We start from the raw sequence: 16,860 nt of genomic DNA, 5'->3' as shown, positions 1-16,860 counted from the left end.
ATGAAAGGATTCACATACTTGGATTTAGTTTCCGAATGACTTCTATGAATCCTTTTGTAAACACACACCAAAGGAAAAAAAGATGAAATCTCTTGCTATTTAGTGATATTTCCCCATAGTATTATGTGTGCTCTTTTCATTAAAAACACTATCTGAATAATACCCATTTCATTTTCTCTTGCTTCCAATTAGCTCCCCATTGATTGCTACACAGCAAGCACTTGATAATTAACTAAAGGAAAAATATCCAGAACAAAACAACAAGCCCACCTTGCATGTGCCAGCGTATACCTTCCTCCATGAATTTACACGGTGCATGATGATTCGAGCAAAATAGCCGGGCTAGTAAATGGAAGGAAAGGAATGACAATGGATTTATAAATAGGAGAAAAACCCCTATTAATTGCTATCAAGAGAGGTAGTGAGGAGTTATTACAAGCCTCTTTCCCAGCAATTCTTTTATCCTCATATTCTATAAATAGCTTTCAAATTACATTCTAGCTGGGACATTGGAGACAACAACCTGCTTAAAATCTTACTCTCTGTCCTTGAATAGTATTATCTACCCTCTATTTAGTAGCCCGCTAATCAGAATAAATAAGCATGTGTGTGTGTGTGTGTGTGTGTGAGAGAGAGAGAGAGAAAGATATGAGAGAGATGAGATGTTTATTGGTGTTTTTCTTTATCTAGACCCATCTGCTGATCACCTTTTATATTTAAAGCATGAGGTAGCCCCTAATGGGGGCTGGAAATCAGAAGGAAACACATCCAAAGGCAGGAAACACTAGCCCCTGCTACTAAGCCATCTTTAAGACCGAGCTCAAGCAGCACCTCCTCCAGGAAGCCTCCCCTGCCCTCTCCCTTCTGAGCCAGGTGTCACTCCTTCGCTAACACCTGTGCTTCCATCCAGCAGAGAGCTTGCTGCAGCTGTATTTATGGGCCTCCACCCTCACTAGACTGTGAATATGGTCTCTCTTTGAGTTTCTGGTGCTAAGCGCAGGGTCTAGCCCATAAGTAAGCAACAAAAATTTGGAGAAGGAATGAACGGTAAGTGCTTACACGTGTGCACAGTCATATCCACCTTCACCCCGTTGCCTTGACCAGCGCTGGAAAGGACTCCTCTTGTCCCCGCTCTGGTTTCCTCCTCCTTGTCCACCGTCTCCATCTTCTCTACTCCCACCCACATCTCGGTGGCACAGGCTGACCTGACCCACCCACTGCCAGGTGGCTCTGGGTGGTTTTCCTCTTCCTTCCCATCATCAACTCCCTCATCTTCTGTCCCTGTCTCAGTCACAGGGCTGTTTGCTGGGTGAAAGGAGATCGGATAAGAGAATCCATATTAACGGGGGCTAATGTGACCTCTCCCAAGTACAGTAATGACACGTGAGCAGTGACGTTTTGTGGACATCGCAGGGCACAGGAACTCCCTGGGTCATGCAGGGGCGTGTCAGGGACACAAGCCGCAGGCTGGCTAACAGTGCACAACCTGATGGTTCAGGAAAATAATTTTATATGAAGAGGAAGATGGATATCTTAGGGAGTAAAATACCAACTTTTCATAAATTACGGAGTTAAAATGAGATCTGTAAAAGTGCTTTACCTAAGACTATGTATCACTTGGTGCCATTTATTTGCTGTCCCCAGGTTCCAAGAAGTACAAGTTTATCCCCACTGGTGTTGGGACAAGCTCTTGGTAAAGGTTCAGGAAGCACCAGTGGTGTTTGCTTTGGGCTACAGATTGGCCCTTCAGATAACAACTGGAAGACTGGTGACCGGGCATTCATAACTGGTAGGGTAGCGCTGCTGGCAGCACTCGGTGAACCCTGTGTGCTCAGCAGGTTCTTAGGCAAGTGAGGGAGACTGTTCACCCCACCATCCACCTAACAGTCCATCCATCTGTCCAGCCGGCATCTGCCATGAACGCATCACTGTTCTAGGTGCAGGAGAATAATGGTGAACAAGTCAGGCAGTTCCTGTTCTCAAGGAGCTCTCAATGTGGCGGGGAAGACACATAAAAAGCAGAGCAGCATTATCAGACGCGTTGTGAGAGAGCAGTAAGTCTTCTGGAGAGGAGCGTCGTGTTCTGGCTGTTGCGGGAGCAGTCGTTTGTCACTCTTGTTAGAGTAGTCCCTGCAACACTGGAAAATCACTTATTTTTATTTTCAGCACTCAGAATTAATTTCTAAAATAAAGGTACCTTTGTCCCTCTATGGGATTCTGAGTATTCTGCATGTTGGGAAAGAATGAGGATGATTTAAGAGTTTATTATGAAAACTTTCTGGAAATACAGGTATATATACATTATGAAGGTCCATTTGATATTTCAAATATATCAAAGATACTGTTTTTTCATTATTTTCTTCTCTGTAGTTGTAATCTATTTTTGAGAATTAAGTAAAAATAAATATATGTATTGATAATTGCTTTAGTAATCTATATCCCCACACAATACCATTTTTAGAGTCAAAGCTTGTTTGACCTTCCTTTCCCCCCCAAAATTAAAGCCAATCTCCTTCCTTCCTTCCCCTTTCCCTCTCTCCCCTTTTCCCTTCCTTCTAGCAAATGTTTCTGACAGCCTAATTGAATTGCAACAGCACTGTATAATATATAGTTGTAAGAAAGCCAACAAAAGTCATCTGAATCTATTAAAATACCTTTCAGGAACAAGCTGACCAAAGGCCATTACATTCAAATACAACTTGTTAGGAAAGTCCTGTCCTGTGAAGTGAGGTTCCTTGTCCTGAGTCATGACAAATAAACAGATAACATCCCTTTTGCAGTGGCTTTAGTATAATTCTCTTCTGCATGTTGCTGAAAACCTTCTTTCAAGACTCATGAAAGAACTATTCCAATTAATACAATATACTATTCTTAAGGCCCTCCTAGGAAATTGCAGATAAAATAGTGCAGCTCCAATGCTACTAGTAAAATCCTCTGGTGCCAACATTTAGCCACAGGAGGATTCTTATCTCTCTCAAGGTGGGTAAACACCCTGTGGTGCTTGTCAAGAACTCTTCAGCAGTGTGGCTATGTTTGAGGGATTAACTGTTCTCATGCAAGCCTCTGGTTCCCCATACACCTTTCTGTGCCAAGAGGTGGGCAGAACCAAATGCATGGTTGGCCCAGGTCTATACCCTGATGCCCTAGAGGACATAACACCCTGTCGCACTGTATCTGCAGGGGCTCTCTGGCCCTCCCAGCCCACCAGTGCGCTGTGAACCAAGCAGCATCAGGGGAGAGTGTAAGCTGCAGAGAGAATGGGGTGAACAGAGCTCCTTTTGTCACAGTTTACAATGTCTGAACTTTGTAAATTATCTTTTCTAATAGATTGATTATTTGATACTTAAAAAGTAAAAAGGCCGGGCGCGGTGGTTCATGACTAATCCTAGCACTCTGGGAGGCTGAGGCAGGCGGTTGGTTCAAGGTCCTTAGTTCAAAACCAGCCTGAGAGGCCGGGTGCAGTGGCTCATGCCTGTAATCCTAGCACTCTGGGAGGCCGAGGCGGGCGGATTGCTCGAGGTCAGGAGTTCAAAACCAGCCTGAGCAAGAGCGAGACCCCGTCTCTACTATAAATAGAAAGGAATTAATTGGCCAACTAATATATATAGAAAAAATTAGCCGGGCATGGTGGTGCATGCCTGTAGTCCCAGCTACTTGGGAGGCTGAGGCAGTAGTATCGCTTGAGTCCAGGAGTTTGAGGTTGCTGTGAGCTAGGCTGACGCCAGGGCACTCACTCTAGCCTGGGCAACAAAGTGAGACTCTGTCTCAAAACAAAACAAAACAACCCCCCACCCCCAAAAAACCAGCCTGAGCAAGAGCAAGAGCCCATCTCTACTAAAAGTAGAAAGAAATTAATTGGCCAACTAAAAATATGTAGAAAAAATTAGCCGGGCATGGTGGCATATGCCTGTAGTCCCAGCTACTTGGGAGGCTGAGGCAGGAGGATCATCTGAGGCCAGGAGTTTGAGGTTGCTGTGAGCTAGGCTGACGCCACGGCACTCTAGCCCAGGCAACAGAGCGAGACTCTGTCTCAAATCAATCAATCAATAAAAAGTAAAAAGACATAGTTTATGAGGAAGCCTCCCTGCCCAGGATGATGTCAGATGCCAGCTCTGCTGAGGGAATGGAGTGAGTGCTCACTCACTACCAGGCTACTAAAGACAAAAACTACCTCGCTGTCACTGTACACTAAGGCGATACTTTTCTCTCTTAGCAAGGGAACTTTCTGGTCAGCAAAGTGTTTCCTCACCCCGAACTTCTACAACCAGCGAGGAGAGAGGCTGCTCCGGAGGTGTTGGGACTCCCTGGAGGTGACGTTCCATTTGCCTGGACTGGTCTACCTCAGGAATGGCTCCTGAAAGCACATTAGCATCTTGGAAGAAGAAGACTGAAAGTTTCTGATTAATTTTTATTCATAGATACTCTCTTAATTTTATTCTGCAACTTTCCCTAAGCATTTCAGAACAGTTCCAGCGTGCTGTTTTTCGTAAGCATGTCCTTGAGTTGACCCAAGTCCATAGTTTTGTTTCATATAAGAGAATCCACAATGAATTCAGTTGATGAGTTAAAGGTTATACTTTGTTTTGAAGAGATAGCTTTTTCTTAAAGAATCTCTGTTTAAAACAGGTTTTTTTCAGATATTTTTTTGAAATGAGTCAAAACATAAACAAAAATCTTCCAGAGAATATTTGCAAGTTATCCAACCTACTGGAGTGTGAGGATTAAAAACAAAGTTGTCTTTAAAAATATCTAGAATGTGTTAACCAATTGCCTGATACTGTATTAATAATTATATGTTATGAGAGCTTTAACATTTTACCAGTTTAGCAATTGGATATTAATGCCAAAAACAATACCATAAAGTTTGGGTCAATCAGAAAATCCCTCTTTGTATCATTTAAAAAAAATATTGGAAAACTTTTCTACATGTTAGGGTTATTTCAACAAAAAAACTGTCCTCCTCGTATGACTCCACCTGACGTCAGTGATTTTAGAATCACAGATCTCGGAGCTGTAGGGCCCTAAGAGTGAATCTCATCCAAGCCCCTCAGTGGCACAGACAGGCCCTGAACACAAGAGATGCCAGGTGGTCCCGCAGCTGAATGGTGACAGAGCCAGGCCTGGACAGTTGGCCTGGGTCCACTCACTGCCCTTTCTACCACACCACATTGTCTCCTTGTGTATCAACTTCATTATAGAAGTAGAGGGACACCCAGAAATGCATATATTGACTCCAGGACAAGAGAGATTCTTGTATTTGTCTCTTTCACTTACAAGTGGGACACAGTAAATTCCAGTTAGAAAAAATGTCTGCTAAATTAAAATGTTAAGGTGTAGCTAATTTTGCTTTAAGAATCTTTGGATTATACAGACAATAGCCTAGCTTTTCTGGGGTGGAGGGAACTCTCCAGATGTTCTGAATGTCTCTGTCATTTGCAAGTCATTGCACCATGGCTGAATTCACCAGGTGGCTCCTTACCATCTGGTGTAGGACAGCTATGTCACAGAACTACCAGGGTACCTTCCATGATTTAAACAAATAAACAAAAAAAAAAATTCAAATGTAAAATGCTCTCTTTTTAATTACTAAATTAAGAAAGTTAAACAATTTAAAAATGTAAACTCACAAATAAATCATAACAAAAAAGGAATTAAGACTTCAGAGGTGCTACTCGGCATTAAAAACTCAATAGAAATAGGATTTCTGATTTGTTGTTGTTAAACATATGTAATTCAAGGTTGGTACAAACAGCAACTAAAAATGTAATACTTTTTTTTGTGCATCCCCATGAAATGTAAAGTAGTGCATAGTTATTCCACTGGAGAACTCTTGGACATATAGAAAGTCATTCATTAGCAGTACAGGACATTCAAAACACTTATTTTACAATGGGAAATGTACAACCCTCCACCCTCACCTTCCCCATAAATTTTAGTTGTATGAGAAAGTTTAGCAGGTTGCCATGACTACAATGCTATGGGTTTTAGACCATTTAAATGTGGTTACAAGGTTTATTAAATAAAAAACGTCTGAAACATTTCAGCATTCATAATTTTATACAAGAAGTTTGTGTGGTATCCATCTTCCAGTTCCCTTGGTAGTATTGGCCATTTGCTTGCTTAAATATGCTTGCTTTTAAGTTTCAAGAACAAACCGCAGTAAGTCGAAGCAAATACTGGTAACAGAACTCTTGAATTCAGCTTGGGGGAAGTTCCTGAAAAGAGTCAAGGTTAACAACCATCTACAGGTACAGTCATGAACCAAAAAAGTGCAACCTAATGAAAAAAAAATCATGCTTTGCAAAAGCCAAAAAAGAGGTCACTGGTTTTCAGAGTAACACCAGTGCTTTGATGTTGATTTTGCAGTAAAATCCTCACTCTGGGTCCTGCAGCTTTGTGGTCTAGGCTGGCCACAGTCTCCACGTTAGCACCCACATTGTATATGTACAGGGACATATATATTATATATATTCATAGTTATAAAAAAGAAAAAAAAAACAAACACCTGTCCTGATTGGTTTTTGTTAAAACATGAAAAAAAATTTTATTGTTTTAGACAAAGAGGCCACTTTTGGAAAATAATACTTTTTTTTTTAGTTGAATCAGGTGAAGACAGAGTTAAAATCACATAGGATTTGCATTTTAAAAAAAGGAAAGCACTAGGATCGTTGGCACTGGAGTAACTATTTACACTGAACAGAGGTCTGGCCTTTTACATAACATCGATAACAATGCATTTTCCAAAGTCTGAGAAATAACAAGGTTCTGCCTCGAATGCTTCACAGAGGAGGTTCGGATTTGGGGACAAGTGTCATTAATGAGGAAGTTCATCAGCTTCAGAGTCACATGCAATCTGATCCTGGACGGTTCTTGCTGCTCAGGGGCAGCTGGCTACGGAATTGAAAGCTAATGGGGAGGGGTGGGGCAGCCTCTGGGACAAGGCCTCTCTCTGCAGGCCCGGGCCTTACAGGTTTTCACCAGGTTGGTACTGCGGCTCTGTCGCGGTAAAGTAGTCTTCCAGGAAGCCCTGCAAGTACTCAAAAGTGGGGCGTTCTTCGGGGTCCTTTTTCCAGCAGTGGATCATGAGCTCATGCAGAGAGATGGGGCAGTCCTGCGGACAGGGCATCCTGTAGCCGCGCTCCACCTGCTCCAGCACCTCCCGGTTGTTCATGCCTGCAAAGACAAGCACAGTGAGCGCGGGCACCTCTGGGCTCCAGGCCTGACTGCGCCCCTGAGACTCCCCTTCTTCTCCTTTGAGTCTGCACGTGGCTGAAATCCGTGGAGGGCCCCCGCCTCACCCAGGAGATGAACCATGCCATACCACTCAGAATTAAAAGAGGAACGTGGCACCGATACGTGCAAAAACCTGGAGGGTGAATCTCAGAAGCGTGAGAAATGAAGGGAGCCAGACACAGAAGACAACATACTGTAGGATTTCATTTACACAAAATTCTAGAAAAGGCACAACTCCATGTAGAGAAGGCAGATCAGTGGTTGTGAGGGGGAGGGGAGGAATGCCTGCCCAGGGGCCGGAGGGAATGTCTGTAGCAGGGGTCAGCAAACTCTTCCTGTCAAGGCCAGATAGTAAATATTTTTGGCTTCATAGGTCACATATGATTTATGTCTTCTTCTTCATTTTACAACCCTTTATTTAAAAACAACAAAACAAAGCCAGGCTGGGAGTCAGATCTGGCCCATGGCTGCAGAATCTGCCAACCCCTGTTCTGTGTCACGTACGTGGTGGTGTGACTGTTGATGTATATCAAAGCTCACTGAATTGCACGCTTAAAATCGTTGGATTTTACTGTATATAAATTACATTTCAATTAGGCTGACAAAAATATATGAATAAAGTAGACAAAAACACCTTCACAGAATGGAAGCACACCGCCCTTGTTTATAGCATTTATAACCTCCATTTATGAACGTCATAAAGCAGTTTTCCTCGTGTCTGGGCAAACTCTTGAAGCCCCACTGTCTGAGATCTGCCATCATGCCGGTGCAGCTCAGCACCGTCTGGCCTGGTGACCCCAAAGTGCCCTGAGGTTTGGAGACTTTGACGGAGGCACGAGGCACCTCCAGGGCCTGTGCTTACCACAACCCCGGCCAGACCATCCATCATGTGAGACCCTCCTGCCCCAGCGTGCTGTCGGACAATACGGGAAATACCACACTCAGGGTGAGGCAAACGGTCTGACCGCTTTCCCAGCTACCGCCAGTCACTATTCTCCAGTTTTCCTTCCCTTTTTCATCGTATCACCTTCGCCATCTCCCCACCAACCCCTGGTATGTTTTCTGGCTGCTTCCTGGCCCCCAAGCCTGTAGTCTGGAATCCTGCCCACCCAAGCCATACAGAATCCTAGATTTCTTCTCCTCTCTCTCAGGGCTGCGACCAGCAGGAGAACGCGGCATATGCACCCAGCTTCCTTAAATTCTGGAGGAGGTGGCGACCTGCTAGCTAGAAACCTGTCAGCCTGGCCAGAGGCACCAGGCCCAGAGCACAACCCTGTCCCCCTGGGCAGGGGCATTCAGACTTTGGGTGTGTTGCCGATCCTCTTTGTCACGTTGTTACTTTTGGAGCTGGGTGTATCCTGGCTCCCCCTGGCTGTCCGCCATTGTCCTATAGGTCACAAGTCCGTCTACACCTTTTTAGGATGCTTTCCTGTTCTCTGCTGTTATAATTTCTTGAGGTGATAACATCCACATGTTATTTACACTGTATTGAAGTTGGCTTTCAACACAAGCATTGCAAAATCACCTTGCAGGTCAGGGTGACCCCTAATTTTAGAGAGAGAGGTTTGGCGAGACAGTCTAGGTCCCTGCCTCCGCGCCACGCATGCCGTGGGAGGTAGAGGTGGCAGCTCTGTGGCCGATTAGCTTAAATCCTCCTCTAACAGCTGAAAACTCGGTGCAGGGTGGGGTGGTTGGGGCGGGGGGGGGGGAGCTGGAAGCACAGGGAGGAACTTTTCCACAGTGCTCTGGACAAACAGGGTAAGGGACACAGGCCAGCACTTCCTTATCCACAATTCCAAATTCCAACAAGCTCTGAAAACCAAAATGTTTTTGTAACTCAGTTGGCAGCAGAACTGATGTGAACTGACCTCATTCGGCTATAAAACCTGAACTGATGTGAGGCTATTTACTGTTTTTATTTCTCTATACATATTGCCCAGAAAGGTTTAGGAAGGAAGAGGGTGTTATCACACACCAGGATTGGCATTCTCCAAAGTGTTCGCTTTGCCGCATATTTTAGTACAGTCCTTTGGGTTTCATAGTATTTCAGAAATCACAGAAATTTCTGCCTGAACCTGCACAAATCTCCCTTGTCCTTGTCCCTGCCAGGAACCTGCAGGAACTGGAGGGAAGACAGGCAGCAGATCTGAACCTCAGAGGTCTGACAGGCCCTTCTGGAGGTGTCTACGACCCCCCAAAACGCCTGCTAATGCTTTATCCTGTCACAGACTCTCCATCCAAAATGGCACCACAGAGTTTAATTAATCACTCTCCTCTGGCTCTGCAGAGCTTATGTCAGTACATGTTTCATTTCATTAAAAAGCAAACTACTCAAATGGAAAGATTTTACTTTTTTTTTTTTTTTTTTAAGTCTTAATTCAATCTCTGCCAATGGAAAGTTTAATTGGCCACTTGGGTCAATCCTATTTTTCCAGTGCTCAGCCCAAGCCTCGGACACAACAGATTTGGCAACATGAACTCAACATGCGGCCTATCTGGAAGGCAGCCTGCTTCCTGGACATTTGGAGCCAGGGGACAGAGTGTAAGCTGGCCTGTGCGGGACACTGGCAGGCCCCTTCTCCCTCTCCACCTCCTTTCCTACCTGCACCCCCCCCCACCCCCGCCCCCTTCCCCACTCCTTCTCCTTCTCTTCTCAGGCCGCCTTCTCCCCCGATTCCTCAAAGCATGGAGAGCAGATGAAAACAATTCCACGCACAGGGCCAAGTAGAAACATACCAACGACAGCTTTGCCAGAAAAGGGGCTATTCAACAATGCTCTTGGCTGACAATGACAAGCAGAATGGCACTAGCTCTTTTCCTTTTGCAACCATCCATAAGCCAGAACCCACTTTTGGATTGGCTGACCCTTGGACCTGGCACCTTCACAAAGTACCTCTGCAACAATAACTGCACAATCAAGATGGGCACACTCAGCAAGGTGTAGGCTAGTTTTTATTTTACGAACAACAGCTAAATTAAGTGGACTGTGTTAACACAGGTTGAGTATCCCTTATCCAAAATGCTTCAGACCAGAAGTGTTTGGGATTTCAGATTTTGGAATATATGTTTTATACTTATCAGTTCAGCATCCCTAACCCGAAAATCCGAAATGCTCCAATGAGCATTTCCTTTGAGCATCATGTCGGCTCTCAAAAAGTTTCAAATTTTGGTGCATTTCAGATTTTGGATTTTTGGATTAGGAATATTCAACCTTTATCTAAAAAATAGAATTCTCTGCTATAAAAATTTTGAAAATCATGTTTTTTCCTAGAATTTTGTTTTTGGAAAAATGGCTTTTACTCTATACACGACCATAAAGACGGGCCTATTTTGTTTTTACTTTTTAGATGGTTTCATATTTTTTTCCACCTGGGAGGAGAAGGGCAGTGAATGGGAAGGGAATATATAGCATCTTGGGGACCGGAGTGTTCAGGAGAGAGTCTTGAGGGACATGGGGATAGTAGAGAGAAGATTCTTTTTATTGTACTTCCAGCTGAGACAGCGGATGAGAATGCCTGCGAATAGTTTTCTTTTTTCTCCCTTTTTAGTGGGGAGAAGGCCATAGGAAAAAAAAGAAGAGACAGGAACTTTAAAACACAACTGCATGGGCATGTATCAGAGAAATGCTGTCATAGACAGCTTGAGTTTCCAGGTTTCCTAGTGGGAGCTGCAACAGACAGCGTTTTCAACAGGGGCTGCGTGTCCCTGGTTCCCAGCCTCCGTGTCAGAGAGGAGCCTCAGGCTGGGCAGCCAGCAAGCACAGAGACCACCCCTGGGTTTCCTTCCGATCCTCTCCCCTCTGCTCCCAGTTCCAAGGGAGCAACCTGCCCTTCCTGCTCTCTCATGAAAGTCACTCAGGAAAATGCGCCATTGTGGTGGGCCTCTCTCACCAGGCACCACTCCACAGTACTTAAGCCACAAACCGCCTTACTAGCCACTGTGTGGGGGTCTGCCTTCGAATTCCTCTTCCCCAGAGTTGCCACGAAAGCCTCCTGCCACCTTGGATTTTAAGCTTTCAAACATTGCCCTTGATTTCTAGTCGGTCTGCCCAAAATACTGCAGCTAAGATTGTCACAGCCAAGAGGACTATACTCAATTCCTGCCATTATGACTGTATTATCCTTTCTAAATCACACTCCTTTCCAGCACACTCAGAGGTCAAGTCTCCAACTCTCACTTTCAAACCCTCACTCTATATGGTTGCCAACAACGTCTACTCTTACGTATGTGTTTTCTTTTTCCTTCTCTCCTTTTAAACTTTCCTATTCTTCTTCTTGAACTCAGTGGAGACTTCCCTCTTTTTTTTTTTTTTAGATTCTTTAGAGAAGGAATAAAAATCAGTTTCATTGGCAGAGCATTGGATTAGTTGCCACCTCTTGACTTCTGACTTTGCATCCATCTTTCAGCAGGTGACTTGATTTTCCCTGGCCTCAGTTTCTCCATTTGTCAACAAAATACCTCAACATTCACTGTGTTTTCAGCTGTTTGAAAAAACAACTTCTGGCTGGGCACAGTGGTTCACGCCTGTAATCCTAGCACTATGGGAGGCTGCGGCAGGAGGATTGCTTGAGCTCAGAAGTTTGAGACCAGCCTGAGCAAGAATGAGACCCCGTCTCTACTAAAATTAGAAAAAATTAGCTGAGCATGGTGGTATATGCCTATATATGCCGATTGTCCCAGTTACTCGGGGACTACAGGCAGGAGGTCACTTGATCCCAGGAGGTTGAGGTTGCAGTGAGCTAGGCTGATACCATGGCAATCTAGCTGGGGCAACAGAGTGAGACCCTGTCGGAAGGAAGGAAGGAAGGAAGGAGGGAAAGAGGGAGGGAGGGAGGGAGGAAGGGAGGAAGGGAGGAAGGAAGGAAGGAAGGAAGGAAGGAAGGAAGGAAGGAAGGAAGGAAGGAAGGAAGACAAACTGTCTTCTGTGAATGAAAAGTATTTGTTTTATAGCTTTTGATTGGTGCGGCTTCCCAATATGAATCTCAGAGGGGCCATATCTGCACAATCAGGGACCTTAACTGTTATCTGCTCATATTTACATCTGTATTCGACTATGGGTTACAAGAACCTGGATTTTTGTGCCATGTGAATTAAGTACTTTAACAATGGGAATGATGTTCAGGTGATCACACATCCAAAGTACTTTTGCAAACCATGCTTCCCATTAGAAGGAAACTATACAATACTGTGCATGAGGCCTTCTGTCTGAAGCTCCCCTTGCCTCTCTGCATAAGCCCTGTAAAAAGGCCCTTGTGTTTACTGTCTGTTGAGCAGTGCTGCACCAGTGCTGGAAGAAGGAGGGGTGTTAATGCTGCTTCCTCAGCACGAGCCTGCACCATCGCGTGTGCTCCTATTATCAGATTATCATGTGCTCTAGCTGCCTTACTGGACAACAACCATGCGGCTTCATGTTAGGTTTTGGTATAGGATCAAAGTAAAAATTTTAGGCAGAGAGTATAGATCAAAGAGTATAGATGAAAATAAAGGACTGATCTTGAGAAGGCACAATAATGACTAGTTATGCTTCCGTTTCCCCATCTTACCAGATAACCTCAGGGCAGCTGTTTTTATTAAGCCCACTGCATTAATAAATATAGAAATGACAGCTGTGCAGGTCCCATAATACACAAAGGTTATTTAAAACTTGATAATGCAGTATCATAAAGAACTCCTTTGTCCCAGCAAGAAAGACGTGAAGAAGAGAGGAAGGTGCCATTAGGGAGACCAGGGGACTGCACCACTGAGGATGAGGAGCAGTGGCGCAGGGCTGGGTGCGGAGGGCCCCTCCCTGGCTGCCCCTTCCTCCCTCCTCCTCTCACGGGCCACACTGGCCAAGGGAAGCCTTGTAGGGGAGGTGACAGCATGAACCTCTGGGCATCCCAGGCAGCATTCTCTCTCTGAGGGAACACCATGAACTGAAGGAAAAGTCCCAAGGACCGTGGACTGGCCAGGGAGGGACAGAGCAGCCTCGGCCAAGATGAGAGGTTTCATCCTGCTTCCTGTTCTCCTCCTGGCTGGAGAGTCCTAAGCCTACCCTACCCCGCAGAGAATCTGCTCTTGTCATGTTGAACACAGGAAAATACATGTCTATGGCTTAGGGCAGGACTTGTAATTCTTTAAGGAAGGAGCTACTAGTTTCACTAATTTCCCTTACTTCTTAAAGACATTATCCAGTGACTACATGCATTCAAGGAAGTCAAGCGGCTGTCACTTGCTGAATGATTTGAAATTGCTTCAAATGCATGAATAAATACAATTTGCTTAAGAAAATGTTCCTGGCTCTGCCAGATCTTGCCAAATACAGAAAACAGGTGTTCAGTTAAGAGCCAGGGAACAGAATGGCCAGGACATTCTGCCTGGAACAGTGTTGGAACATGGTGTTTGAAGTGACCACAGGATCAATTTTCCAGAACAACTTTGAAGACAGAGGCTACCTGGTGGCTGAGAAAATACATGTTATATCTGTGTGTGAAGATTATGGAATAGATTTAAAAGGCTTTGCAGGCTACGGGCCAAATTTGAAAACCTTGTTTCAAAAACCTGATAGGTTCTTTCTTTTCTGTCTCATTCATTCATTTGTTTATCCTTAGCGAGAGTCTACTATGTGGCTGACACTGTACTGGGAGTTGGGAATACATCACAGGAGCTCCCTTCCCCTCAAACAGTGTAGAACTACTGGGAAATACAGGCACACAAACAGGCGCTTCAACAGAAATGTACCAGGGGTCATGGAAGCGAGCAGAAGGGGCACATATTTGGTCTGGACATGGGGAAGCCTTCACAAAAGAGGTGACATCTGGTTGGGCCTGCGTGTTCAAGACCTGCATGTTCAAAAGTGATCTCTTGGTGTGTCTGGGGTAAAGTGTGAAAGGTAAAGAATGGCAAGAGAGAAATGCTAAGTCAGATCATGTCACTCTCCTGTTCAAGTCCCCTCACTTCTCATCTCACTAAGAATAAAAGCAAGAGTCCAAACAATGACTTAGGAAGGCCCTATCAGGTCTGCCCCCGGGGACCTCCTGCTCCCTCAGCTCCCCCACACCCCACACCGGCCTTCTGCAGTTCTGCAGGGCCTCTGGCCTCTACTCTCTCCCTTCCCCCTTGATAGCAGGCTCTATCCCCAGATACCCACCTGGCTCAAGTCTCCCTTCCTTCAGGTCTTTCCTCAGATGGCACTTTCCCAGTGAGGTCCTCCCCGCCACTCTCTCCTGACTCCCTCTCTCTCCTTCCCTGTTTTCTTTTTCTCTCCAGCTGTTATCACTAGCCAACATTTGATATATTTTGCTTATTTATCTTTGTTTATTGTTTGTCTCCTTGAAGCAGAATGGAAGACTATGAGGGCAGGAGCATTTGCCTCTGTTGGTTCACTGATATACTGTTGGTGTCTGGCATACAGTAGGCACTCAATAAATATTTGTGGAATGATTACAGGAAAAGAGTTGCAAAGGACTATGCAAAACTAAGCCTTCTGGAGTTTATCTGGAAGGCAAAAGGAAGCCATGCGTGTGTTTGTTTGACTAGGAGAGTAAGATAACTAGGTCTGTGCTTTCTAGGATACTAACTCTGCTGGTGACAATGATAAAATGGTGGGTGGATGGGGAGAGACCTGGAGCAGAGAGGAAACAAAGGATTTGAGAGAGGTTTTGAAAGTGAAATGGCAGGTTAAAATGCATAACTCTGATTTTATGCATCAACCCACGAAAACTGCTTTTACTTACGTGTTTCTATTTCTCATTATACATCAGTATAAAATCAGTTCTAATCTTGATGCAAAGAATGGTTCTGAACCTGGGCTTGCAGAAAAGCAAGCTAGATTGCAATGCTGGAATGAATTCAGGTCAGGCTGCTAGCAGGGAGCTGATAACATGGAGCTATTCTTTGGAGCCGTGTGCGTGTTTGATACACGTCTTGAAAGCAACCTTACTTGTCTGGTAAGGTGACGTGACTCCTCTTCACTACCGTCCTGTTAATCTCAGCATCACGTTTCAGTACTTTTTTCCTCTGGCTTCAAGGTTCTCAAGCAGTTTGAGACTGTCCTCATCCCTTCCTTTTTATCCATTCCTTTCACAAAACTTGCCCATGTTTTATTGCCTCTTCATCCCTTTTGCCCTTTATTTGGTCACACCTCACACAATCCATTCTAAGTTCCTTCTCTGATGCTCACTTCTGGATCTTCTTGCATGCTGGGCAAAAACGCCTAGAAAGCTTTTATAAAATCCATTTGTAAGTCACCTCCTCCTCCCCCACTTCCATCCTCACCTACCAGCCCGAGTAGCTTTCCTATGTGTGGAGGCAACAGAAGGCCATTCTTAGGCACGGAGGAACTCAGAAAAATGTACCACCACCTACTGTTCTCAGAAAAAGAGAATGACTTGCATGTGTACTCCAGCCAATGGAGAAACTACTCCTTCAAAATGCAGAATGAAAGTCAAGACGGATGGGGCCTGGGAATCTGTCTAGGGCGTCTACCCACAGGCACAAAGACTCAACAGGGAAAATTGAGAAGTGACCTCTCAGCGCACGTGGACTGCCTGGGCCGCACCCCCAGACAGCCCGAGTATAGAGAGGGGACCTTTCCCACCTTTCCCAGTGATGTCTGACGAAGCTTAATGGAACTGTTTGTTCCCTAGGAATTGTTATCCTTCATTAGGGTAATAACCCTGTAATTGGAATCCCTCTGTAAAAGCTTCTCCCTCAAGAAGAGTTTTCTGTCAGATTCACAAGTCCAATTAAATATGATTATAGCTATGTTAAAAAACAAAGGCCACAAAGCACCCGTGGCCAGGAGCAGGCCTGGGAACAATCTTCCACGAGTGAGGGGCAGCTCACGTCAGCCCTGCCGACACGGCTCCCGGTCACCGCTGCTTACCGCCAGGCGGCACACGGGGCCCCACGTGACCGGCTCCTGCTCTCGACTGCCTTTCCAGCCACATCACCTCACGCGGCCTCTTTTCCTCACACTCATCCTGTGGCTCCTTGTACAGGCCCTGTCCTCTGAAGGCTTAGTGCCTTCACAGGTGCCAGACTTTGGGATGCTCTTCCCACCTCCTCGCCTTGAGGAAACCCTACTCACCTTCCGAGGCCTGGCTGACTTGCCTCGTCTACACAGCAGCCCTGCCCCACCCCCACAGAGTCAGAGGCAGTTATCAAAGCCCACTGCGTATCAGCAGTTGCTTGTAAATCTATAACTATGCATGACAAGCTGGACTTAGTCCTCACTTCAAAGTCCTGAGTCATCGTCACGGGGTGCTGCGGGAAAGGCCCCTCTTCGGACCTGTTGTATGTAGACACCTGAATCAGGTGCCGCTGACCCCATGATCAGAATTAAGATTTGGGGCCCATAGTGGGTAAAGTCAAGTAATCCGTCCCTTGAGGATGACTATCTCTAATAATAAAAAAGTAACAAATACAGCTGATTTCTTCCTGGATTTGATGCATATTTTATCTACCTGATTATAAGCTCCACAAGTGCAGGGACTAAATTCATTTATTTGCTTACTAGTCTCTCTCTAGCACCTAGAACAGTGCCTAACCTGAGGCAGGAACTAATCAATGTTTGCTGAGAGTACGAGTGTCTTAAAAACGCCTGGCACAGTTTATACTTGACTAAAGCTACACTAAATGAACGAA

At 45.1% G+C, this 16,860-nt stretch overlaps 1 protein-coding gene across 6 annotated transcripts in view; it reads right to left on the bottom strand.

Annotated features, from left to right (window-relative positions):
* Positions 1 to 6,514: 6,514 nt before the first annotated feature.
* Positions 6,515 to 16,860, bottom strand: part of FYN (FYN proto-oncogene, Src family tyrosine kinase) — a 200,712-nt gene continuing 190,366 nt past the window's right edge. For all 6 annotated transcript variants that reach the window (XM_012753105.3, XM_012753111.3, XM_012753108.3 and 3 more), the window contains one exon: positions 6,515 to 7,173. In XM_012753105.3, the coding sequence (XP_012608559.1) occupies positions 6,965 to 7,173 (209 nt within the window). In that variant the 3' untranslated portion in view covers positions 6,515 to 6,964. The remainder of the gene's footprint in view (positions 7,174 to 16,860) is intronic.

The sequence above is a fragment of the Microcebus murinus genome, chromosome 5 (assembly GCF_040939455.1).
Source record: "Microcebus murinus isolate Inina chromosome 5, M.murinus_Inina_mat1.0, whole genome shotgun sequence".
Lineage (NCBI taxonomy): Eukaryota > Metazoa > Chordata > Mammalia > Primates > Cheirogaleidae > Microcebus > Microcebus murinus.
The sequence above is the reverse complement of the archived record's forward strand: the minus strand, read 5'-3'. Positions and strand labels throughout refer to the sequence as shown.